Source organism: Rhamphochromis sp. 'chilingali', assembly GCF_963969265.1.
Source record: "Rhamphochromis sp. 'chilingali' genome assembly, chromosome: 7".
Taxonomy (NCBI): Eukaryota; Metazoa; Chordata; class Actinopteri; order Cichliformes; family Cichlidae; genus Rhamphochromis; species Rhamphochromis sp. 'chilingali'.
The window spans coordinates 2,262,430-2,287,440 of record NC_137934.1 but is presented as its reverse complement, the minus strand read 5'-3'; the positions used below and the strand labels follow the sequence as shown (position 1 = coordinate 2,287,440).

Genomic DNA, 25,011 nt, shown 5'->3' with positions numbered 1-25,011 from the left:
CAGAAAACATTGCTGGAACATTATATGCACCGTGTTCAATGTAAATGATTTGTTACCTCGAGAATCTGCAAACCTGTTTGCTGTTATGTGTATAGTTTATAGTATGATTTCTGGACACTTTCCTCACCGACACACTGTAATTGCCTCGTGCTGTGCATTTCCCCGTGGGGCTGATTAGGTGAATTAAACTCCAAACCTGACAATGAAGATGACAGCCACTCTTATTCTGGCAGACTTTGCTTTGAGTCAGCAGAATGGCAGATATTTGTGTTTATTTACAGCCTCTGCTGCTGTTAAGTGCTATAACAGCTACATGTTGTGTAACCTGTTGGATTTTTGTTGGATCAGAAAGCCACAGAGAGTCTCCTACATGACCATTATTTAAGAAAATAACATATACAGTACTGTGCGAAAGTCTGTAGCCAACCCTCATTTCTCTTTATCCTGCTAGAAAAATGGGAAATAGTTGGGATTCACGTGGAAATAAAGTATACAAGGCAAAAATAATTTAGCCTAACAGGTTTTAAAGTCAGGTGGTGTGACCACCTTTATTCTTCAACACAGTCTGAACTCTCTTAGTCAGCTAAGTAGTCTTCATGCTTGTTGAAGGACATCCAAAACTCTTCTTTGTATGTTGTACTCTTCTCTGTCAAGATGATCCCACACTGCCTCAGTATTGTTGACCTCCAGGCTCTGGGAAGGTCATGACTGATAGGGTTCCACTGCATGTTTTTCTATTCATGTGTGCTTTCACTGCACTGGAAGTGTGTTTGGGATCATTGTTATGCTGAAAAACAAAGCTGTTACCAGTCAGATGCTTTCCAGATGGCATCACAACTTGACTGTACTTTTCTGCATTTATAATTCAGCCGGTTTTGACAAAATCCCCGACATCAGCCAATGCTTTTGGGGATGCTCACTGACAGCAACTGAACCAAACATTTCTAATTTGGATTCATTACTCCATAAGATCTCTTGCCACTGACTTTCAGTCCACTTCTTGTATAATTTGGCAAACCTCACTTTCTTTTCCCCCCATTTTCCTTCCTTAAGAATGGCTTCTTGACAGCTACCCTTCCATTCAGGCCAATCCTGATGCTGCTTGAGGAAACAGTAGATGGATCCAGACGCATCTCTCAGGCTGTGCGTCAGGTCTTTGCTGGATTACTTGCTGATAAAGATATGACAGTTTTTTTAGATAATAGCTTTTTGGGAATCACTGTGTTGGTACTATTTTATGCCTGCAATTAAGTCGTTTAGCAAACAAAAACATTTCTGTGAAAATAATTGAAAAAGCAGCCAATGTCCAAAGAAAAACCTGGAAAACTGATGCTCACGACAACTTTAAAAATAAAGAGAAATCTGGCTCCTTGGAAAGAAAATATAAATAAATGAAGGACGGCTCAAGACTTCTGTACAGTACTTTGCATGTACTGCACACTGTGGCTCGCTAATTCATTTTGAAACAATAGGCTCAGTGCTAATGAGTTGTTAATATAAATCTTGAAATCTCAAAAGTTCTGTTCACCGAGTAAACATAACCTTCGATGGCATTCCTGAACAGAAGATACACTTTATGTTGTGTCTTTTATTGTTAGGAAACTGCATTTCTAAGGGCTTGGTTGTTAAGCTTTTATTAGCAGTACGATCGTGAGCTAACATCCACTTCTTTGACCTCAGGAGTGGAAAAGAAATGAAAACCAATGTGGACTATAAAAGTGCATAAAGCTGCATAAAGTCTCCTCACTGTGGCAAACAGAGAACTTTAAACCTTTGAACCAAACAATTATATGACATCATGGTCATAACTCATTAGCAATTAGCTCTAAATTGTACAGTTCTGACAATTTTCAGTCATAACGCAGCTTTCCTCAGAATTTCCCATGCGCTGGCTTTGAAATTCCTTGTTGCTGCTGGTGTACAGCGAGATAAGCTCACTGCACAGTAAATGCTTCTGTGATTCCTTGCAAATTACTTCAAGCCTGAATGTCAGAGGAGGTAAAAGTGAGTTTGCCTTTGGACAGTTGCCCATCCCATTAAGACTTCTGTAAGTGTTCGAGCTTGCATGTGGTTTGCAGATGGATGCTTTTTAGAGCAGGCAATACAGGTCAGTGCTCCAGAATGCTCATATGAAGGCTGGAGTGTCTCGTTTTAGTTATTTATCTCTAGTTCCCTTTTGTCAACAGTGAGCAGAACTACCACATTAACGCCACCAAAAAACACCTTTTTGTTTAGTTTTTGGCGGCCATTTTTTCTCTTTTGTTGCCTGTTTGTCAGACTTTTTTTCACTTTGAGCTCATTCGGTTGGCTGCATCCATAGCCTTTATGGGTTCATCACTGAGAAGCTATTTCCTCTGTGGAAACCAAAGGTTATGTTTCCCTTGCACATGAAGGTATAGAATTGGGATTACTGTGATTCCTTTTGTTGTCCAATTTTATTTAAAATTCATAAAATACTAAATAAGTAGGAAGTTTCACATATGAAACTATTTCTATGACCCCCCCCAAGAAAAATGTCCTTTTGAAATAATGGCACTAATAATATGTCTTTTCTTAACTCCTCTTAAGGATGCCCCGGGTCAAAGCACTTGACCCCTAACAAGTGTGCCTTTGCATCAAAGAAGGTATTTGGCTATTTGGTATTGGAAAAGCACACAGTTTCTCTTTCAGGCTTCCAAATGTAGACAAACACACATTTAAAGAGAAAAGTAATGACAAACAGGAGTGGCAGCATCATCCTGACATGTAAAATTCAGAGCTAATTAAACTAGAAGAGCTTGAAGAGTTGAATCTTTTATGTCTCATGTTGCTTAGATGTCACGAGTATTATGGTTTTCCACTCTACAGCCACGGCAAAGAGGGCAGCGGTGCTAAAGGGCACCATATTCAATGCTAAAGAATACTTACAACAGCTACGGGAACTTCTCCCATAAGGAAAGAGATGTCAACTTTTCCTTCTATGAAAAGTTTGGCTGGAGATCCATGTTCCCTTCAGAGCAGCCAGAAACATTTCCATGTTAGTTTTTAAAAAGCGTCTCTGATCACTGCAAATGTTCCTTCGCTCCACCTTCAGGAGTTACAGTGATGCCAAAATCTGAGTCGTTTGGAAAAATTACTTCTTGCTTCTTTGTGAATATTGTTATTGAAATTGAAAGTGCCTGTGGGCTGTGTTTCGAGAAGGAGTGCAAGGTGATGGCAGCTGTAAATGCAGAGTAGATAATGGATCATCATCTCAGGCAAAATATGAATATTTAAATTTGAACTCATTTGAGTCAGGAGCAGAACTGAGCAGGGAGTGTGACTCTGCTAACCATTCAGCAGAGTTGAGGACTGTTGCAAAACTGTATCTGTTTTCAAACGTCTTTTGTAATTGTCCTCTCTTCAACAAGGGGACCAGTGTGTGCGTGTGTGTGAGTGTGTCTGTGTTTACATATCTTTGTGGGGCCCAAACATTGGACATTTACTCTACTTGTGGGGACCAAATGCCCTTATGGGGACACAATTCCGATCCCCACAAGTTTGAAGGTATTTTGAGACTAAAAATGTGGTTTTAGTGACAGGGTTGCAATTTGGTTATAGTGTGTGCGTGTGTGTGTGTCTTTTTTGCAGCCCCTCAGTCTCTTTCCACAGCACAGTTGCGATGGCTGAAGTTACACAATTTGACTTGAGAAGATCAAGAAGATGCTTAGCAGCTTATTAATGGACACAACAAAGTAATCTGGTCATGTTGTCACCATGTGGTAAAGCTCCAGCTTTTATGAGACAGGCCTCTTTATGTCATTTAACAGACAAATCTTGTGTGAACAATGACTTAAAAAAAAACTAGTAAAAACTGCTTCCAGAAGAATTCAGAGGGTAAATAGCAGCCAGGTACATTTTATGCAACAATCATCAGCAATTGTGACCGACTCTGTAAAAGCATGTTTTGGAGTTAACACGGTGCCACAGTCTTTCCAAAAGTGGATGTCCCAGCAAATTCTACCTAATGTCAGATCATGCAATGCAAAAAACCAAGGAGCTACATCTCAGACTCTACAGGCCTCAGTTAGCATTTTAAATGTTGATGTTCATGAAAGTACAATTAGAAAAATACTGAGCAAGTATGGCACATCTGGAAGATTTGCCAGGAGAAAGCAACACTGAACAAAGAAAAGCTTATGTTTGCAAAAACAAACCACAAGACTCCTGGAACGGTGTCCTTTGGACAGATGAGACCAAAGTGGAGATGTTTGGCCATAATCCACAGCAACACATTTGATGAAAATCAGACACAGCATATCAGCACAAACACCTCATGCAAATGTCAAGCATGACGATGGAGAGTGATGATTGGGGCTTGTTCTGTTGCCACAGCACTAAGCAGCTTGCAGTTATTGAGTTGATCATAAACTCCTCTGTATATGACAGTTTACAGGAAGGGTATGCTTTCATATGAAAGTCAAATGTGAGACAATCTGTATGACAGTTTTGCCGACTTTCTGCGATTTTGTCCATTGAAAGAAAAAAAACTCTTATCTGATCTCAAGTTGATCACACTTCCCTTCAGATTTGTCTCCTTGTGCATATCTGGCTCTTATTCTTCATTTGTGTAGCTCCCAGGAAGAACCATTTCTGGACAACCTGTCCTTGAAAACTGTTGAAAACTGGTTAGGTCATTTTAAACTAAAAATTTTCTTTCTGCAGATATTTGAAGTTCATTGTGAAAACCTTTTATTGTATCCTGTACAACGAAAGGAGCAGTGGTTAGGTGATAGTAATTTAACTATTTTGATCACTTTTTCAAACTTTCCAGTGTGCAAACATTCCCTTGTTCAGCTTCTGAAATGTGAAAATGTTTGAATGTTGGCCTGTTGGTTTCACAAAATGATCTTTTTGGTCCGCGACAAGCTGTATGATTAATATAAAACATAATCGTGGATGAATTGAAAATAAAAACAGTTTTGCTTGTTGTGGCTAAATGTAGAATAGTGTTGCACAGTTCCACTCAGCAAGCAAAAGGTTGCTGGTTCAACTCCAGCTGGAGACATAACATTTTGGGAATGTAAAACTCTGTGAAGCAAGACATGTGGAGATGTTCAGGAGAAGGCTCAAGCTTGCCATGAACTAGAAACTGCTGGAACACCAGTGTCATTGTCCACAGTGATTTTAACGTCTCCAGGAAGAAGCCCCTGTTCCACTTTCAAGTTTGAAAGCTTGCTTTATGGTCAGAGAAGCTGTTTGGACACAATGACAAGATGTATGTTTGGAGGACTTCAAACTAATCAATTTAAATAAATTAATCAATTTAAAGAAATTAATAATTCTGCCCAGAAGAGAGGTCAAATATCCATCCAGAATTGCACCAGAATCTTCTCGCTGGCTATTTAAAGCATTGGGTCGAAGAGAAACTTGTTGAGGGGACATTTAACCAAATCTAACCAAATTTAGTGTATGTTTATACGTGACCCTGTGTAGATTAAAGCAAATCCAAAATAAATTCATACTTTTTCTTTTGTAAAGACATTAAAGATTTATGCTGTACAATCATTTCCTCCTAGAAGAAGAACAGTTCAAAGAAATGTCTTGATCCATGCTCAATCGTCCAGGTTAGTAAATCCCAAAAGGTTGATTGTGTTCATCTGGACGTTTTCCGTGGGAGAACCAGGTGACTTCTTCAGTGTCAGCTGACTGCAGCTTTCACCAACCTTATAAACAATACATTTGCAAAATAACTGAACGTAGCCGACTGAATGAACGATGGGCTGTGAAGTCAGTTCCTCGATCATTAATATGCAAACTGACCTCACAGCCCATCGTTCAAAGAAATCATTAAAAATTGTCACACCCATGATGGATGTTTGCAAACTTCTGACCACAACTGTTAATAGAGTCCAAATATGATGAGCAAGCCTCTTCTTTAATACTTGGTTACTCACAGTATTTTTTGTATGATTTCTCTTTGCTTGCAAACCAAAAATGGTAGAATGAATAAATCCTGTGAAATTGTAACAATACTGCTTCAACTGTTTTGATTACATACTGTCTGTATTAGAATTTCTTCAGTTTTTAAAAACCTTTGTATGAATCTGATCTGTGTTTTGAAACACTGTTCGTTCGATCTTCATTTACCTTTTCTATTATCGATCTGTATCTTCTTCACATTTCCTTCTTTCCCTTCCTCGGTTAGTTAAATAGCTTTTATTTCCTCACTGCGTTTTAAATTGTGACATTTTTATCTGGACATCCGCAAGCTCTTGCCAAAGCTAACATTTGGCCCCAGAGCAGAGTTTACGAAATAAAAATGCTTTCAGTTAATCATCAAACTTGAGCCTGTGGCCCTATTAATCACACAGCTTCTTTTGTGTTTGCAGAGATTGGACCCGTTACAATCACAACAGACCCAAAGAAGTTCCAGTATGAGCTGAGAGAGCTGTACGTTCAGGTGGGTTCAGAGTTCACATCTATCAGTCTAAGGAAACCGAGGCTGAAGCCTGGATGCTCGGGTCATCTGGCTTTGATAAAGGCAGCAGGCTTTGCTCATGTCTGATCTGCTGGTAGAACAACTTGCTGAGCTTATTAAGAAATTTTATCATTCATACAACATCGGATGATGAAAGAGCTTCAATTAGTGTTTTCATCTTAAGCGGATGCCTATCCTTCATGTAACTGGGGCCATGCACCTATTAAATTAAATGATCGTTTGCTGACTTTGATGCACAAAAGCCCCGAAACTTCACCCCATTTTTACCTCCCCTGTCATTACAAAGAAATGCATAAACAAAAACATACAATGGATGGACAGCAAGCTCTGCATATTTCTGTAATTAGTTTGGTACAAAAGGGAAGATGAGTACCATTCAGAGGCCCTTTGAAGAAAGACTTTGGCGAGTGTCTGTGCATCCTTGGCATGTCCTATTGTTAATCTGGTGTGCGAGCGCATAGCATGGAAGGGATCCAGTTTCCTCTCTCTTGCTGTTTCATTCCTGAGTCTGTTTTTCTTCCCCTCACCTCTTCACCTGCACAACTCCTGAAGAGGCTTTGGCCAAAGAGCGTGGAAAATATACTCTTTGGAATTGATATTTTTCTTAAAATTGAAAAATGTCTGTCACGAAGGCAGTTGTGTTTCAGAAGGGAGAAAAAGTCAGGCCACACTTCAAGAACCGATGTGCGTTGGGGTTTGGCTTAGCCTTAGTGTTTGGGACAGTGGGGGAATGTGGGAGTGCAACATTGTCCAGAGGGGAGATGGTGGAGTTCAGAGGAGTAAGAGGAGTCCTGTCTCTTTACCTACCACCCAAATCCCCCCACTGTGGCTCACTCCGTTCCAGATGTTACTCTTGGGGGTTATGCATCCTAGCTTGGTACTGAACCCTGGAGACAGACAGACAGACAGACAGTAATGTGTCTGCTGGAATGCAGCAGAGAATATTTATGTTTGACCCCACCGACAAGCCAGAGAGAAGAGTGGAAAGGACAGAATGAGCATTCATACATTCCCCTGCATATTTTCTATTTGATGTGTCTTTCACTATATTCTAGATTGTAGAGCTAGAGTCACTAGATTTTATCAGTGCATTGGATTTTTTTCAAGACATATATTCCACACAGTGTGGCTAGTGGCCAGTTTCACTGCATATAGAGTCCAAATCAAGCAAACGTTTTGCCATAAATCTCATTTAAACGCATTTAAAGCTCTGTTGGAGGTTCACTCACTCACACTTAGGATACTTAAACTCATAAACTAGTTTTTGATGGCTGCCTTTTTTTCTCTCAGGGAGGAGGAGACTGTCCGGAGATGAGCATCGGTGCCATTAAGATTGCCTTGGAGATCTCCTTGCCCGGATCGTATATCTATGTCTTCACTGACGCGCGCTCTAAAGATTATAAGCTCACCCACGAGGTCCTGCAGCTCATTCAGCAGAAACAGTCACAGGTTTGGATTTTCTTTTTCTTTCTACACTCAGTAATATCAACGAGCTCAGATTCAAAGTGACCATGTTTTTCTTACCTTGTCTGTAGGTGGTGTTTGTGTTGACCGGAGACTGTGACGACAGGACTCACATTGGTTACAAAGTATACGAGGAGATTGCCTCTACAAGCTCTGGGCAGGTCTTCCATCTAGATAAGAAACAGGTCAATGAGGTGAGAGGAAACTTTTTAGCACGTACAAGCATTCAGGTTTCAAACCATTTGTGGTTTCAAGAGGTAATTTGGTCGTAGTGATCGAATCATTTAAACTCATCACAGGTTTTGTTCCTAAGCTGTGTACTGTAAATAAAATGGCAGCAGAAGGTTTTACAGCCTCCTCGTGTATTTCGCTATGCCCATGCTCGAGTCTGGTCTCCAGATCAAGTGTGCAGGAAACATTTAGTTGATTGATGTGTACCGTAGCTCTTTTTAACTTTTCCAAGAAATGTAAATCATCAGTCTTGGATGTAGAAACGACTCGAAGCCTGAGCTTTAAATGGTATTGCTGTTTTACTACTGTAAGATAAGATCCCCTGCTAGGGAACTGAGACGTATAGATTTTAAGCAGTTTCATATTAAAATTCAGAAATGCTTCATTTTTCTTTCTTGGCTTGTGAGCAGCATTTTTTGTCAACATCAAATGCATTCTGGTCTGGAGGTGTGCAGAGGAATGAATGAGTAAAGTGGTTTCTAACTAGCTGTCATGGTTTCGAGGGCAGGACTCAGTCGCAGGACTCACGCTGGGTAAAAGTCAAAAGATGGTTTATTTACAAGGATGACACCAGGTGAAATATATACATATATACAGTGCTGGGAGGGAAACAGCGGGCCCGGGGCAGGCAGGGAAAGGTCCAGGGAAGATCCAAGCTCCTCTTCACACAGCCAGTGACTCACAACAACCCACAATCCAGTCTTGTCCAAGCTCACTCACTGTCATCCACTCGGGATCCACGAGGAAGGGAAACAGGCAAGGGTCCAGGGAATTCTGTACACAGGGAGAGAAGCTGATGTTAGAAAGAAGCACTAGGAAATCACTAGGCAAGCTGGGTTATACTGACGGAGATTAGCGCAACAATCCAGCGAAGAATCAGACTCCACTGAGGCCTTAAGTAGAGCAGGAGTAATCGTCGGCGATGGATGGCAGGTGAGTAATTATCAGTGATCGAGGACACGCGAGGACGAGAGCCAGACTCCGCCCCGGTTGGGAGTAGTGAAAACATTCGATCATCGTCATAGATCAAAGTCAGTTAAACTTCAGGCATCTCAATCCGCCCAGTTAGGAAACATAAACCATTGTAAATCAGTTTCGCCTGCTGTGGTGCAAAAAGAAATGACAACATGCTTACTGGAGAGGTAAAAATGAGGCAACAAGACTAAATTTCAATCAGATAATGCTTCCCCATGCAGTCATCATTTTCCTAAGGCCTTTTTGAGATGAACGCTCTCACAAGCGCATGTTCCATCACATGTCCTGGATAGCGAGACATGTGGGTCACACACAGTATGGCTTGAGTTCTCCACAGAGACTCAGAGGAAGGAGGCAGGACACGGAGCATCGTTAGAAACTTCCAGATCAAAGCGTTCACGTGTTGGGAAGCTGACCTTGTATGCAGTTTGTGTGTTAGTTTTCTATATCACTTAAGTCTCCATTATATTTTGTCAGGTGTTTGAATATAGATTCAGGGTCCCAAAACTATACACCATATATGTGTAACTTACGCATTCTTCACATTTCCTTTCCATCGCTGTAGGTTCTTAAATGGGTGGAGGAGGCAGTGCAGTCCTCAAAGGTCCACCTGTTGTCCACTGATCATTTCACTGGAGTCAGCAACACGTGGCAGATGCCCTTTGACCCCAGTCTCAAGGAAGTCACCGTGGCACTCAGTGGCCTGGCACCTGACATTGAGATCAAGAACCCCCAGGGTATGATGAATGTAAACCACATGTCAACATGTTTCCTAAAAAGCTTCGTTTTTGATGTATTTTTTGCATTGTTTATAGAATTCACTAAAATGTGTATAAATTATGTATTCATTCATTTAAAATGATGAATAATGAATAATAGCTAAATTTGTACAGCATTCAATATTGTGCAAAAGTACTGAGTCATTGCTCGTTTCTTATATAAGAGCAAGTGAAATAAGTGCAGAGCTGTTGTAACATGTGCAGCCATGTATGCAAATACAATATAGAAAGCAAAACTAGAGTTTGTACAACTCTGATGAACTCGAAAACAAATATTTTCTATGGCCACTTGTTCTTCAACACTGGCTGAACTCTCTTAGGCAAGCGCTCCTGTTTCTTTCAGTAGTCTTCAGGAATAGTTTAGGCTTCTTAAAGCACATTCAGAGTTCTTCTTTGGATGTCGACTGCCTTTCTTCCTTTGCCTGTCTGATCCCACACGGCTCCAGTATGTTGAGATCTGGGTTCTGGGGAGACCAGTCCATGACTGTTAGTTTTCCATAGTGTGTGTGTGTGTGTTTTTCTCTCTATCCGGGGATGCTTTAACTGCTCTGGTAGTGTGTTTGGGATCACTGTCATGCAGAAAAATGAAGCTTTCCAGATGATATTGCACGGTGGATCAAAATTAACGACTCCAAACAGCAAAGAGGGGAAATACCACAACAAACATGCACAAACATTTGACCCACAGCATGCATTTAAGTCGCATGAATCTAATTTCTTTACTGCCGGTTAGGGATGGTTGTGATATCAATAAGAAAATCGGAGTCGCTAAATTCTTATCAGTTATCCCTATCCATGTTCATAATTGTGTCAATTTTGACAAGATCCCAAAACCACAGTTTGAAATGAAACCGTGACAGAGCCTCCAAAATCAGCTTTGTTTCTTTTTTTAGTTTCTCTGGAATTTAGAGGAGATTTCTCTATGTGCAGTATGTAAAATACACACTCTGCTTTCTAGCTTTGCCAGAAGCCAGAGAGAAGCTACAGTGAAGTGACAGGTGTCGGTGTCCCATGTGGCGCGCACACACGGTGCAGATAGCAGAGTCAGCAGAACAGACGAGCGTCAGCTCAGATCTCACAAGAGTTGTCGTGGCCGAGTGGTTAAGGCGATGGACTAGAAATCCATTGGGGTCTCCCCGCGCAGGTTCGAATCCTGCCGACAACGACACAATGCTTTTCTCAGCCGTCAGACAGTTAAAGAGCAAACCAACCCTGACAGGCTGTAGTCGCTGATTTTCTGAGAAGACATGAAGGGATAATCACATAATCAAAAGAGAATACTGCAAATATGAATACTAACTGAGGGACCAAAGCATAAACTTACGTCTTAATGCATGCTCAGTCATCCAGGTAAGGGAATCTCAAAAATCTCTGTTCATCTGGACGTAACAGTTTCAGTGGCAAAGGTTTCAGGTCCCACTGAGATCTGGGAAGACTACTACTACACCTACTGGTAGTAATAAACCAGGACTAAAAGCTAGAATAGAGTAAATATAGAAACCAGTCACATGATGCTAGAGTAATACATAGATCAAAACAGAAATCCTAAATTGAAAACAACAATTTAAAAAAAGGACTAATTATCTAAAACAGCAACTAGACGATACTAACACGTAGGAACATATAATATAGTAACTTAACTACAGTGTTCGAAAGCGTCTTCTTTTCTGTCTGCCATAGTAAAGACTGCAGCAACATCTGGGATGCATACATTGCGCACATGTTTTAATTACAGTATCTTGGCTAATGTATCAAAGACATCTTGGATGATTTATAAGACGTGCATCCATCCAGCAGCAAGAGTTAAGAATTAGGTTGTATAATTCAAAGCTGTAGAAAAGGTAAATAATTATCTCACGGTCCATGTCTATGTTCCTCCAGGGAAGCTTGTGGGGAAGAGTGATGGCCTCACTGAGCTTTTGCACATTCCCAACTCTGCCAAAGTTGTCAACATCAAGGATCCACAGCCTGGGATGTGGTCTATCAAGGTAAACAATTCATTCTTTAGCAGAAAATGTGTGTAAAATAACAGCCTGCTAACAACTACCATCGCTGGACTGCTTTTAAGACCGCTTACTGCAAATAGTTGAGTGGTGTAGCCTTGAAACGAGGTAACAACGTAGACCCCAGGAGGGAGCCGTGGCCTTGAAGAAGGTTCAAAACTTGAATTACTGCAGTAATATATCAGCATGCTGAGATACAATGATATGTAATCAATTTGACATGCACGCTGTCTGGTGAAGGCATCTCGGATTCCCAGTGAATCAAAGCATGATCAGAAAAACACACGTGAGCCCTGAGATGGATTTTAAAGCAACACTGAGGATCGAGACAATGTTTAACATTCAAAGCTCTGCTCCTGTCTAATCTTGGCACCCAGCTGTCACACGTTGTCACTGCTGCTGTCAAAGCCAGATGTTTTGGATTTTGTTAACCTGAGTGATTTGTCGGCGTTGTGTCAGTGTTGCCTCTGAGGCCCCCGGTGGTGCACTCATCTCTGCATAGAGTGGAAAAAATGTCGACTCAGCGCTTCCTCTAATAAAAAAGTGTGCATCAAACTCTGGGAGGTGCATATGAGCGATGAGAGAGCATTAATGGGTGGAACATTTGTATTGCTGTAGCTTTTTCTACATGTTGGTGCGATATTACTCTCTCTGGCTTTTATATTACATGATATTCCACAGTATATACGATGCTTCTATTTTGTAGTTCTTTCTTTTGTTTTTTAGGCAAAATAGAAATTAAAACGAGTCCTTTCCAGCTGTATCTGCAGCTAACCCACAGGTTAAGCCACTGCTGGGGTCTGTCTCTTTTCAGATTGTTTCCTTATTCCTTCTGTGTGACAGAGAAAACACTCCCTGATACACAGAATTACCTCTCGTGAACCTTTCCAGGTTTTAATATGTTGCTTATATTTGTTTTTCTCTACTGGGGGTACTGGTAAGTGAAACTCTGAGATTGAAATATGCGCTAAGGTGAATCATCTGTAGTGTTCTGTTTTATATCTGCTTAAAAAGCTCTCAGGAAGCTTTGAGTTCTGTGCTGACTTAACTCATCCAATGTGATCTGTGTTTATAGAAGTGCTGATGGATATAAACAGACACCAAAAAAAGAGAGACAGCAACTTTCTGTCTTAATCATGTCATCCAGTCGCCTCTGCTGCTGCCCCCTTCCCGACTCTATCATTCACTCCCTTTCTGTCACTTACTGAATATTCCTTCCTCTTTCCGTCCTTCTCCCCTCCCCAACACATTTAGTCCTCTAATTCTCTCCCTCAGAGACTCAGGGATCCGCTGCTCAGCTTAAACTCCCAAAACATCTTGTTTTTCCTTTCGGAAAGTGGCTTTTCCCCACATCACTCTAACAGGCTTTTAGACATACATATCTCCTTGTCATCTGTAGCTGTATTTCCCAGGGCACCCAAAGAAATGTGAATAAATACTTGAGGGGGATTTAGCTATTCTACCATGCTGGGTTTCTGTAACGCTAATGGCCCATGACATCCCAGTGTAACACCCAGACCACAGATTTTTGTGTGAAAAGGAATTTGATCCATTTTAATCTGACTTTAATTGGATAAAGTAGTGATGTGTTGAAGCCAGGTTCACCCAATTATCAGCACCTGCTTCTTCACATAATTCTTGCAACATTAATCTCAATTTTGTTTAATTGAATTGAATTATTTCACTGTAAGGTAAGATCATGTACACATACTGTAAAAAAATTCAGTTTGCACTAAAAGCAAACTTCGCCACCTCTGTACGCACATAAGGTAATCAAACTGTGAGGTTGCTGTCATTCACAAGTGGCTAACCCTAAGCTAAAATGCTTTAATTTATATATCTAGAGATATATCTAAAGCCATCACCAGCAGTAAGGAGCTCCAGCATTAGAGCTCTGTGGTACAGCTGTCTGTCAGCACCACATATCTACTGCACAAAAAAGGGATCTAGGGATATGAATTACAGTGCAGACTTTCCATATGCTTACTTTGAAGAGTGTGTTTACAGAATTTTGTAACCCATGATAGGAATGATAAAGTTTTAATTTGAAAAGCATGTAAAATAGCTTAAAGCCTCCCCAGGCACTTTTTTCCTAAATTGGTGTTTCATTAAAGTCATTCTGACTCATTTGCTTGCAGTATATCACAGGACTCGCACAAAGAAAATAAACTGACATTATAACCAGATGCAGCTACTAAGAAATTATAGGATGCAACAAAGGCATACGCTCAAATTATACTGTTTTTTGTATAGATGCATGCTTAAGGTAAGGAAATCCCAGAGAGTTGGTTCTGTTCATGTGAACGTTGTTTTTAATGTCACTCACCCAACGACTTCTTCAGTCTCTGCACATTTGCTTTAGTTTTTCAATGAATTAAAGTCGTAACCAATAAAAAAAAAACTATTAAAGCTCTGCGTACGAATCCAATCAGTGATTCTCCAGAAAGCAAATAAATGTCTCAGCACAGATCTGATTCAGCTAAGCGCTGGTGTATTCAGGCCTGGACAGGTCAGTCTGTATGGGTGGGTGTGAAATTGGGAAATGGGAGTGGTTTTAATTGCACTCACTGTTCTTTGCCTTTTCTAAAGGAGTGACCTTTGAAGAACCTCTCTCCTAATTATCCCCTCAGTTACAACCAACTAAAGACCAAGTGTAATGCTGTGGCAGCCAGTAGGGTGGGTTTAATGCAGGCATTAGCCTTTGAGGCTGAACCAAATCCCCTCATTATCTGAGCAATTTCACCTATAGTTTCATAATTGTGCTCATCTTTGCCTGCAAGCTCTGCACTATCCTATTTGGTAGTTTTCTCTTTACTGTACGTCAGATAGAACGTAGTCATTAATAAATGCAGCAAATTCACAAACTCTCTTTGATTTCAGGCAATTGCAAATGACAGTTTAGGTTTGCGTGCCTTGTTTTGCCCTGTGACTCAGTGTCTGTGACACCACCGGCGTGTTTCACCTTAGGTGAGGGGTTTCCACCTCTCACCAACATATACTTCATTGTAATTACTCTGTCTCTATTTTTCAAAGCTTCAAATCACCTCCACATGATGAGGACCACATGAGCAATTACCTGCTCTCTGATTATAGTCGTTGTGTTTAAAGTGATTCTTAGACCAAATAGGTCATCTCCCGATTGAGATGTAAGATATTAGGCTGTTAGCAGTGGCTTTGTCAGTGGCGTGTCTGTACATGTGGGGGATTGTTGGCATACAAAAGACTCTTCCCAATGCTGTGTCTGTCATTTACACCACTCAGCACTGCCTTTGATGACCCACGCCCTCTTCATTTGTTTGAATCTGAGATATTATAGTTTCATGAGTTCTGATCAGCTGATCAGGTTTTCCAAATTCAATAATTAGTTTTAGTCGTTTTATATTTTTCAAAAGCCTAAAATGTTTTAGTTTCGTTTTAGTTAACTATAACAGCCTTTTGGTGATTCCTATAAATCAGCGCTCCCCAACCTTTTTTGCGTCACGGACCAGTTTATGTCCAATAATATTTTTACGGACCTGCCTTTAAGGCGTCACGGATAAATACAACAAAATAAAACCAGTACCAGTACCAAATGTATTCATAACACACAGGAAAAGACCCAGGCAAACCGAGTTAAAGATAAAAACGATAAAATCCCTGTTAACCATAAATTTCACACCCGAGCTTCAACTCTCGCGGCCCAGTACCAAACAGATCCAGTACCGATCCGTGGCCCGGGGGTTGGGGACCGCTGCTATAAATCATATCGCCATTAAGGATCAGCTTGGATCAAACATCTGAAATTTAAGAATAAAGGTTTATCCATTAAGAATTCTTGGTACCTCAAAGACAGTATCTGGTAAACAAATGGACCTAAAACACTTCTACCTTTTTAATACAGACCGCAAGTGAAGGAAGGCACTCAGTCCGTATCTCAGGTCTCAGTACCATCGACTTCCGAGCTGGGTTTTCCAGGAAAGCCACCATGGACTTTAAAAAGACATCCAGTAGGCCAGTTCAAGGTCGGTAAAGGAAACATTTAAAAACTTTGGAAACAACAGGATGTGATGTTTGTTTGTTTTGTACTTGCTGGTTTTTTGCTTTCATCTTTTGAGATGTCAGAATATTCCACATAAGGACACAACACATATTGATTTTCCAGGTATTCCCACCCATATCCTTCTGAACACCACTGGACTCTCTCCTCCTGCTCGACCTGACAGGCTGGAGCTCCTGTCTATCTCTGGCACAGTGATCAAAACTTTGCCAATCCGGTACTACCCGGACCGTCAACCGTACAACCTCTGGAACATCACAGAGTTCATACCACCCAACGAGGCCTTCTTCCTGCGAGTGACAGGATATGACCGCGACGGTTTCTTGTTCCAGAGAGTCTCGAGTGTTTCCTTCTCCAATATTGTACCTGGTCAGTGATGCATATTATTAATCATATTTAGATGGATATATAAAAGGTTTCCTACCAATTTGCTTATTAATTTTCTTCGAGTTAGATGCTCCTAAGGTGCTGATGCCAGCCAAAACTCATGGTTACTACCTCCAGAGAGGGATAATCAAATGCCAGGTAGAGAGTTTCATCCCTTTCACACTGCGCTTCAGCAGGGATGGAGGAAGACTTGGGGTGGACCAACTTTTCAGGTGAGCAGCAGCTGTCAAAATAATATAATATCATCTATTAAGTGTTAAGATTAACACATTCTGCTTAGGACCACTGTGATTCAAAGAAGACTGATTTTTCAATCTGTTGTCGTTTATATTTGGAGTCATGCTCTTTTCTGCAACCTATGAAAAAACCCTAAATTTATTCTAATGTTTGCCAGACCATATGCTTACTCAGATCTCAAAACTGGTCATTAAGGGACAGGTGAGCTCTGAAAAGTCGTCTTTATTGGGGCAAGCGTTAAAGACCTAAACACCTTCAGGGTGTTTTTATGAATCATTTTGGCTATGTGTGGCTTGTTGGTTATGGTTAATGTCTTTAATTGTTACTACATTTCCAGGCTTTGTAAGAAAAGGTATAATGTCCTCAACAGATGTATTATAATGGACATGCTGGAGGATGTAAAACTATTATATTTTGTTTCCATCTCGAGATTAAATTCAGTTAAATTTTACAGAGATGAGTTGATAGAGTACCAAAAGGATTCTTAAAAAGCAAAAAATAAAGTAAATCTGCTGGTCGTTAACACTTTTTCACAAATTTCCTGTGACTCTGTCATTCTAGTGAGTCTGACAGTGCATTATGGGAAATAGCCGAGGTAACTCTAAAGGACGAGGGTTACTACGAGTGCATTGCCATCAGCAGCGCTGGAACAGGGCGAGCTCGGACCTTTCTGGATGTATCAGGTAAACAAAAGTTTATTGCACAAAAATCATGAAACACCAGCTCCAAAACATTTAACGTTTTCTAGTCGTTTAAATAAGACTTTTGTTTTTAAAAACTATGATCTGAGTCTCTAGTTCATGTTATGGATTACAAATTATGGAAGTAACATAAATGGGGGCTCGTCCGGGATCTTTTGGGCTCACCGTCAGAGATCTCAGGCACAAATCACAGACAAGCCTCCAATTTTCACAAATTTGCTTTAGATGTGTGACAAATAATGAGAACCTTAAAGATTTTTGTTTAAACAAAAGAGAATTCACAACACAAACACAAAAGAGAGTTGAACCAAGGTGGAAGCGAGAGATGGTTAATCCGGGCCAGCTTTTATTGCCTGTAAGCTAGTTGTTGTCTAATGCAAGTATAAACTACCTCTAGCAGTGTGGGAGAGGCATGACAATACAACAAAATGATAAACTAAGTTAAAGTAATTCTCAGAATTTGTGTTGCTGTGTTATTGTTATTGTAATTATTAGTGAGCTACCCTCCATCACTACATTAAATGAGCCATGGCTGCTGGCCAGGAACGCTTACAGGCTGGGGAGCATTAGACTGTCAACAGATGTAAATGAAGTCTGATCGATCTGCTGGCAGGGCAATGTTTAGAAAACAACACGTTATTACTGAGTGAAATGGAGCAGCAGGTATATGTCATGCTTAGCAGGTTTACACACACACACATGTTGGGTATTCATATCTTGTGGGGACATCTAATTGACATAATGCTTTCCCTAGCCCCATGCCCTAACCCTAACCCTTACCCTAAACCTAACCATAACCTAATTGTAACCCTAACAGAGCCACATTTTTAGTCTCAAAAATGCCTTCAAACTGATTAGGACTGGGATTTTGGTCCCCACAAAGATATGAATGCACACATGCACACACACAAAAGCTATGGACCTATGGCTAAAGTTTATAGTTTCTCCTGCAGTCGAGCCCATGCAGAGACACTGCACGATGGCAAGATTAATGTAACTTAATGGAGCGTAAAACATGATGCTGTAATCCATGCCTCAGTGCAGGTTTGTAATGGAGCCTATGGTATGGTTTTTGTGAGTCATTTGTAAAGAAATGAGCTGTGGCTACAGTGTAAGATGAGAAAACATAAAGCTGCAATTAAGCTGCAGGATGTTCAAGGAAAAAAACATCCCACTGATGGTTTGGTTTGGTCACTGACTTGGATGCACAGTTTTGATAAAGCAGCTGAGCCACAGAAACTGACTGTTATCCACAACGAGAAAAAAGATCACGTAAATCATTTTTTGGATGATAATTTTATCACTCTAAGCCCTGAGCAAGGACAGAACCAGAAGGGATCATACAGTGATTTATATGTTTAGTCTCACCACTGGGCAAAATAAAAATTATGTTTCCAAATTTCTCTGCAGAGTTTTTATTTTTCAGACACAACCTGTCCTGTCGTAAGATACCAGAAACAAACACACATGAGTCTGAATTCATTCCATCTTTTTTTGTCCAGTTTTTTCTTTCCAAGAAACTTTCGTCTCTGTGGAATTCACAGAGCTTCATCTGCATGATTATTGCCAAACTGGGTGGAGAAGGTTGAAAGACGCTTTGTGAAACAGAAGAGCAAAAGAAGAAGCCAGACAGGGTCCTGTGTAATATATGAGCGTAACTCATTGCGCTGACTGACCTGCTGTGTTTACAGTTCAAAGTTGCGGAGGTAGCTCAGTGCGGCTAACTGTTGTCTTTTATGATGTCCCTAAAATTTCATGAAATAAATCCCCTCTCAGCCACAAGTCCAACCTTTGTTAGTGAGCCAGCTATACTCTGAACAGGATGACAGGGCCCTGTTTTTTATACACATGCAAACACATAATACCGCCCCTGCTGCCAAACTTATGTCATCCTAATCCCAGAGAGCTATTCTGAAATCCCCAGCATCCTCCCTTTATCAGAGCCAAAGCTTCCACCGCCACATCTTCCATTTCTTTTCTACTTTTCCTTTTATTACCCTTTTCTCTACTTAGCTGTGGTTCCACACTGAGAAAATGATTGATGACACGGCAAGGCTCACACGATTTCTGTTTTTGACATGATGACGCGACAAAAGACGGACAACAGGCAAGTTTGGTGGATATAAGATCTGACAAACTTTGGACATCATTTGATGTGCGAGTGCTTCAAAAGATAACAAAAAACCTTTGCACATCTATTTCAGAAGAAAATCAGACTGAGCAAATGTTGTAAACAGGCAAACAATAAATTATTGCTCAGGCGTGTGAGGACATCAAGGAATACATTTCCAGAGGCTAAGAACAATACACGTGTACATCCTGTATTATTTGACCGTTAGAAATATATGAATTTCTGTAGTTTTGGTCTATCTGTCTGATCTGTAACTCATATCTCTTTTGGTTGTTTGGTTGTTTGCAAACATTTGTGTGTTTCACAGCTTCTGACCAGTCGACCAATAACTCGTAGTTTGTGCACGTGCAGAAAATTTAGGTTAAAAAACTTGACTCCAAAAAAGTCAGGGCAGTTTCCATGATTGGATTCTTTTTGTCGCTACTTACGTAAGTGTCACAAAGAAAGTAACCACTTGCTCTGAACTGCTGTTTATTCTATGATGTCACGTTTTTTCGATTGCTGCCAACAACCTTCGTTCATCCTGCTCTCACACTCACGCAGAGCCCCCTCCAGCCGTCACAGTCCAGGGTAACGTAACTGCCTCCCCGGGCTCCCGGGCCGTCCTCACCTGCCACGTCGTTAGCACCGTCAGCTTCAACCTCACCTGGTTGAGAGGAGGCCAAGACGCCCGTCTGGACCCACGCGTGAACGTCCTCGCCAACCTTTCGCTGCAGGTGTCCGCCGTAACCCCGGATCATTCTGGCTGGTACGAGTGTCACGCTGTAAATGAGGGAGGGGTGACTGCAGAGCGGCTCTACCTCACTGTACAAGGTGAGGAGCGTGTGTTTATGTCTTTGTGTGTTCTTAGGTTTTAACCTGCTGATGGTCTGTGTGGCTTTGTACCTGCACCTGCAATTCTCAGCGAACACAACCACTTTTCTAAAATATATGTCTCTTAAGTGCCCCTGCCTCCCTTCCCTCCCCTGCTCCCCATATTTCACTCTTTCGCTTTATGAGATGTGTGAAAATTATTTATGGTTGACTCTCAGGCAACACTGAAGTAGAGTTTTCCATCTCCGGACAGCACTTATAGTCGTGTTCCTAACGCTTCACTGACATGAGTCGGGAACACTGTTGCATGGATGAAAGAGTGCTGCTATCTATCTGGCCAGCTCCACAGAGCGTCTGCCAGCACCTGGGCAGGAAACAGTGATGCGGTACAGCTGCTAAAATCCACTTATTAGCACAGGATCTCAGCCAGAAACATTTGAGAAAGGAATTGAGGAAGTCTGAATGAGTGAAGAATTTTTCTTATTTTCTTTCCTTAATTCAATCTGTCCAGATGAACATCCTGTGTTTGCTTGGCTATACGACCAGAGAAGAAGAAAATTCAAAATCCATATGCTGCACGATGTTAGCCTAAATCTCTCCGCATGCTTTACTTCTTGGGCTTCAGTGGTTTTAAAAGAAGACAAATTGGCGTTCTTCTCTTTTTAAATGAGAAGGAGAGCCGTTTACTCAAAGTGGCTTTTATTTTCTAGACCTAAATTTAAAGTGTTCTTGTGACCTTACCTCAGAGCAAATTGTTGTCTTTCTAAGTGAATATTTGAAGCCGGCGCTTCAGGCAGGTTTTGAGAGGAACTCTGTCATTTGGCTCGTCTCACTGAGTGACGACCTACACAGTTGACCCAAAAACTGTTTAACTGGATACTTTTTCTCTTTTCTTTAATATCTCCACCTGCTTGTTTTTTGTCACTAGTTTATTTTAACCTGTTTATTGCTATTTGTTTTACTCCTTTTGCTTCTTTCTTTCTTTTTTTGCATATTATTTTCTCTGTAAAAAAAACCAAACAGCTGTTAGCAGGCCCTGGGGGTTTCCTAATTACTCCTGTACAGACCCATCCTAGTGATTAGTCTCACTTTGAAGTAAGCCAAGTCTGCTGACAGCTTACAACACTTGGACGCTGCACAGTGGAACTTGGGAGTGTGTCTGTGCCGTCTGCCTTAATTTAAAATGTCTTTTCTTCTTTTGATTTTTCTGTTGTGTCTCCACAAATTACCTGTTTAAATGGCAACATGTCACACCATCCGAGTGTTGTTTTTAAGCCTTATTCAAACGGTTCTTGTCAGACAAAGTTTCCAGCCAAAAATAGGGCTTTTAATGACTTCTTGCCACAGCTGTGTAGCAGTCGTCGCTTTGTGGTTGTTTAGTCGTTGGAGGACAGAGATAAAGAAATATGTGGGCGAAGTGTTCGTGTGTCCAGCTTTGTGAGTTGTGACTTACAATACTACTCTTTGTAAGTTGGATGTCTACAGCTTGGATACTGCCAGTGAGTCATTAGCATACATGGCCTTTTCAAAATTAGACAGCCACAGATGTAGTCATAGTAGATGCAGTCTGACAGAGGGGTCAGAGGAAGACGTGTAAAGAGGAGACTCGGGATAAATACATCGTGAGAGGGAGTGAAGGCAGATGAATGACGCAGAGGTGGGAGAGGATCAAGGGACTGCTGGAGACAAGCCTCTCCCAGACGTATCACATCTGTTGCTGGCTCGGGAGAGGCTTGTCGATATGGTTGTCCTAGTTTCTCTGCTGTCCCCTGTCCCCGGTGACATTGTGAGAATAAGAGGCAAGTGAAGACAGAGAAGAGGCCTTGTAGTTGTTCTGGCACGCTTTCCTTTGATCTTGTGTGTTTTCCAGTCCTTAAGATGTTTTTCACAATGGAAAGTCAAATTGTTCTCAAGTCAAAGTTCTAATATGTCAAAACTTGACAGCATTTGGTAAATGTGCTGTATACCTTTTAAAATGTGGTGATTGAAGCACCCAACGTGTGTGTGTGTGTGTGTGTGTGTGTGTGTGTGTGTGTGTGTGTGTGTGTGTGTGTGTGTGTGTGTGTGTGTGTGTGTGTGCCTTCATTTTCTTAAGTGTATTCCCTCAGCTAACCTTTCATAAAGTAATTTATTGATGGCGCACAAGCCAGAGCAAGTTCCTGGCAGGGACGCAGATTTGATGTTTCAGAAAAGTCTCTACATTAGGAAGTCTTAGACGGATTTTCCTGAAGTCGGAAAGGTCGGAGAAACTGGACGTGATCGTAGCAGCGGGAATAGAGTAGAGAAAACACACCCTTAAAGAGAAGAGTTACACATCGTAAATCAGTTGGAAAATCTCTGTATAGCCAGCTTCTCTGGGTCCGGATTCAGTATTCCCTCCTGTGTTACCAATAAAAACGAGAATGTGAGGGTGAAAGATGTCCTGTGAAACACTAATGGTTGTCATATCAGCTGTCACTCTTCTCACTACGGTGACAATAAAAGTTTATGCACTGTTACGACGTCTGACTGAAGCTGGACTCATTCAAAGCGCAAACTGCTTTCCTTGAATCTGTCCACGACTGTGTTTCACTGCAGACAGTGCAGCCAATCGCTCTGCAGTAACGCCTGCGACTGAATAAGACGGCGATTCATTTTAGCAACTTGTCTTTTATTCTAGAGGTGCCCAGAGTGTCAGTAGAGCCGCGCAATCAGACCTTTACGGCAGGAAACGATGTGCAGATCAGCTGCTCGGCTAGCGGCTATCCTCCACCTCGCCTGGTCTGGACCCACAACGGCATGTTCATCACGGCGTCCAGCAGGTGAACTGATTTCCTCTCGCACAAACAGAATCAATCATTCGTCTTTATATTAATTATACAACTCAGATTTTTCAGCGCATAGAATAAATGTCGATCTTTTCAGACACAGGATGACTCCCGGTGGCTCTCTGGTTATAAAAAATATGGAGAAAAAGGATGGAGGAGCGTATGGCTGCCTGGCCAGCAACCCGGCTGGGACCCACTCAGTGACCTCCATCCTCACTTACATGGGTGAGCGCACACATTCACAGACACTGGAAGCAAACACAACATTTACTAATATATTTTATGTATCACGTGCACTGCATTGCCCTTGATTCTCTTTATGGTACTGATGTTTTTCTATTTTTTGTTTTTCTAGAGTCTCCTGTAGTGTCTGTGGCATTCAGCGAGATTCTTATTGGTGTTGGAGAAGCCACTGTGATGGCCTGTTCAGCATCTGGAATCCCCCAGCCTGAGATCTGGTGGTACAAAGGTAGCATCTCATAGGACGTGACAGGTTTAGAAAATAAAGAAAAATGGAAACCGTCAACATATTCCCACAATCAGTTTGGATTATGTATAAGTTCAACGCACAGAAAAAGATTTTTCACCAAAACACTTGTTTTTTGTTACGCTGCTGTACTTGCTCTGTTTTGTAGGCCACACAAAGCTCCGCCCATCGTCCCTCTTGGAGGTGGACACATCGGGGGGGACGCTGACCATCAAGGAGACCCAGAATGCCGACGCTGGAGATTACACCTGCTTGGCTGTCAACGCTGCTGGCACCGCATCAGGACGGATCTCTCTGAGCGTTGGAGGTGAGAGCGGGACCAAGTTCTGTTTCCTGTGCTGCATGTTGCTAATGTCGTGCGACTGAGGTTTTCTGTCTTTGCTTCTGTTTTCAGCTTTAATATTTGCTTTAAGGGGGAATTGTTTTTACCATCCAGTCCTATTGGATAGCTACAGCTCTTACTTTCTTTTCAGGAAGACTAACAAAAGTAAATTGAAATCCAAATCTGTTAAACAGAAGCAAACTCAGAGGAATTGTGGGTAGTCGTCTCTGTTTGGGACTTTATCCCCTCGGTGAACTCGTGCAGAACTGCGAAACCTTTTTCAGGGCCAGATGTATAAATGACATAAGCACATGTTCCCTGAAGATGGTGTTGTTAAAATACTTGTACCTTCACACATATTTTACACTATACACACGCTTTACTTAGATGACCTGAGTGTGACATATCTTCATGCCAAAGACAACAATAGAAGCACCGATTGAATCCTGGCAACGCTTTATTTGGAGCCTTGAAACATTGTCTTTATGTGCTATATATGAATGCGCTCTTTACCAGACCAAGAACAAAAAGTGTTTGGTTTACACCTACAGTTAAGAAGGTTGTACAGAGGTGGATTCACATGTTTGCAAGGTTAATTGTGCAAACTGTCCGCAGTAGCTGTACGCGTGAGTCCTAGAATCGGTAACTAACCCAAAACATGCAAAAAGCACGGACAGACTGTCTTTAACGTGGATCATCTTCTACCCTTTTTGGTCTCTTCACCGCTCTAGCTGCACCCAAGTTCACTGTAGAGCCGTCGGATGTGGCTGTGGACATCGGCTTCAACGTGACCCTGCCCTGTTATGCCCGAGGTTACCCTGAACCAGAGATCGCCTGGCGGAGAGAGGACGGCTCGCCACTTTTCAACAGGCCTCGCACACATGGCACTATCTCACAGAGCAAAGGGCGTCTACAGATCACCAGTAAGATTTTTTTAAGCTGTATATGAATTTACAGATGACTGAAACAAATACAGTTATTTTATACCTTAATGTCCCTCTTTCCTTCAGACCTATGGGTGGGGGATGAGGGGGTTTATATTTGTGAGGCCCAGAATCAGTTTGGCAAGATCCAAACCCAGGCCAGCGTCGCTGTGACTGGATTAGGTAAGAAAAGCTTATTAAATTTCTCATTTCTTTGATACTATTATATTTTTCTGGTCTAGCACCGTAACCTCC

The 25,011-nt window shown here is 41.4% G+C and overlaps 1 protein-coding gene and 1 long non-coding RNA gene across 4 annotated transcripts in view; one reads left to right on the top strand and one right to left on the bottom strand.

Annotated features, from left to right (window-relative positions):
• hmcn1 (hemicentin 1) overlaps positions 1-25,011 on the top strand; it is a 90,479-nt gene that overhangs the window by 14,891 nt on the left and 50,577 nt on the right. For all 3 annotated transcript variants that reach the window (XM_080886978.1, XM_080886979.1, XM_080886977.1), the window contains exons 2-17: positions 6,351-6,421; positions 7,751-7,909; positions 7,996-8,118; positions 9,696-9,867; positions 11,791-11,897; positions 15,793-15,913; positions 16,054-16,317; positions 16,403-16,547; positions 17,134-17,255; positions 19,948-20,217; positions 22,877-23,018; positions 23,122-23,249; positions 23,380-23,493; positions 23,660-23,818; positions 24,565-24,756; positions 24,844-24,939. In XM_080886978.1, the coding sequence (XP_080743104.1) occupies positions 6,351-6,421; positions 7,751-7,909; positions 7,996-8,118; positions 9,696-9,867; positions 11,791-11,897; positions 15,793-15,913; positions 16,054-16,317; positions 16,403-16,547; positions 17,134-17,255; positions 19,948-20,217; positions 22,877-23,018; positions 23,122-23,249; positions 23,380-23,493; positions 23,660-23,818; positions 24,565-24,756; positions 24,844-24,939 (2,385 nt within the window). The remainder of the gene's footprint in view (positions 1-6,350; positions 6,422-7,750; positions 7,910-7,995; positions 8,119-9,695; positions 9,868-11,790; positions 11,898-15,792; positions 15,914-16,053; positions 16,318-16,402; positions 16,548-17,133; positions 17,256-19,947; positions 20,218-22,876; positions 23,019-23,121; positions 23,250-23,379; positions 23,494-23,659; positions 23,819-24,564; positions 24,757-24,843; positions 24,940-25,011) is intronic.
• On the bottom strand, positions 9,909-11,831 carry LOC308399618. Its single transcript, XR_013972219.1, has 3 exons — positions 11,768-11,831; positions 11,234-11,386; positions 9,909-11,146 (listed from the first exon to the last, which is right to left on the bottom strand). It is a non-coding gene; the product is annotated as an uncharacterized lncRNA (long non-coding RNA).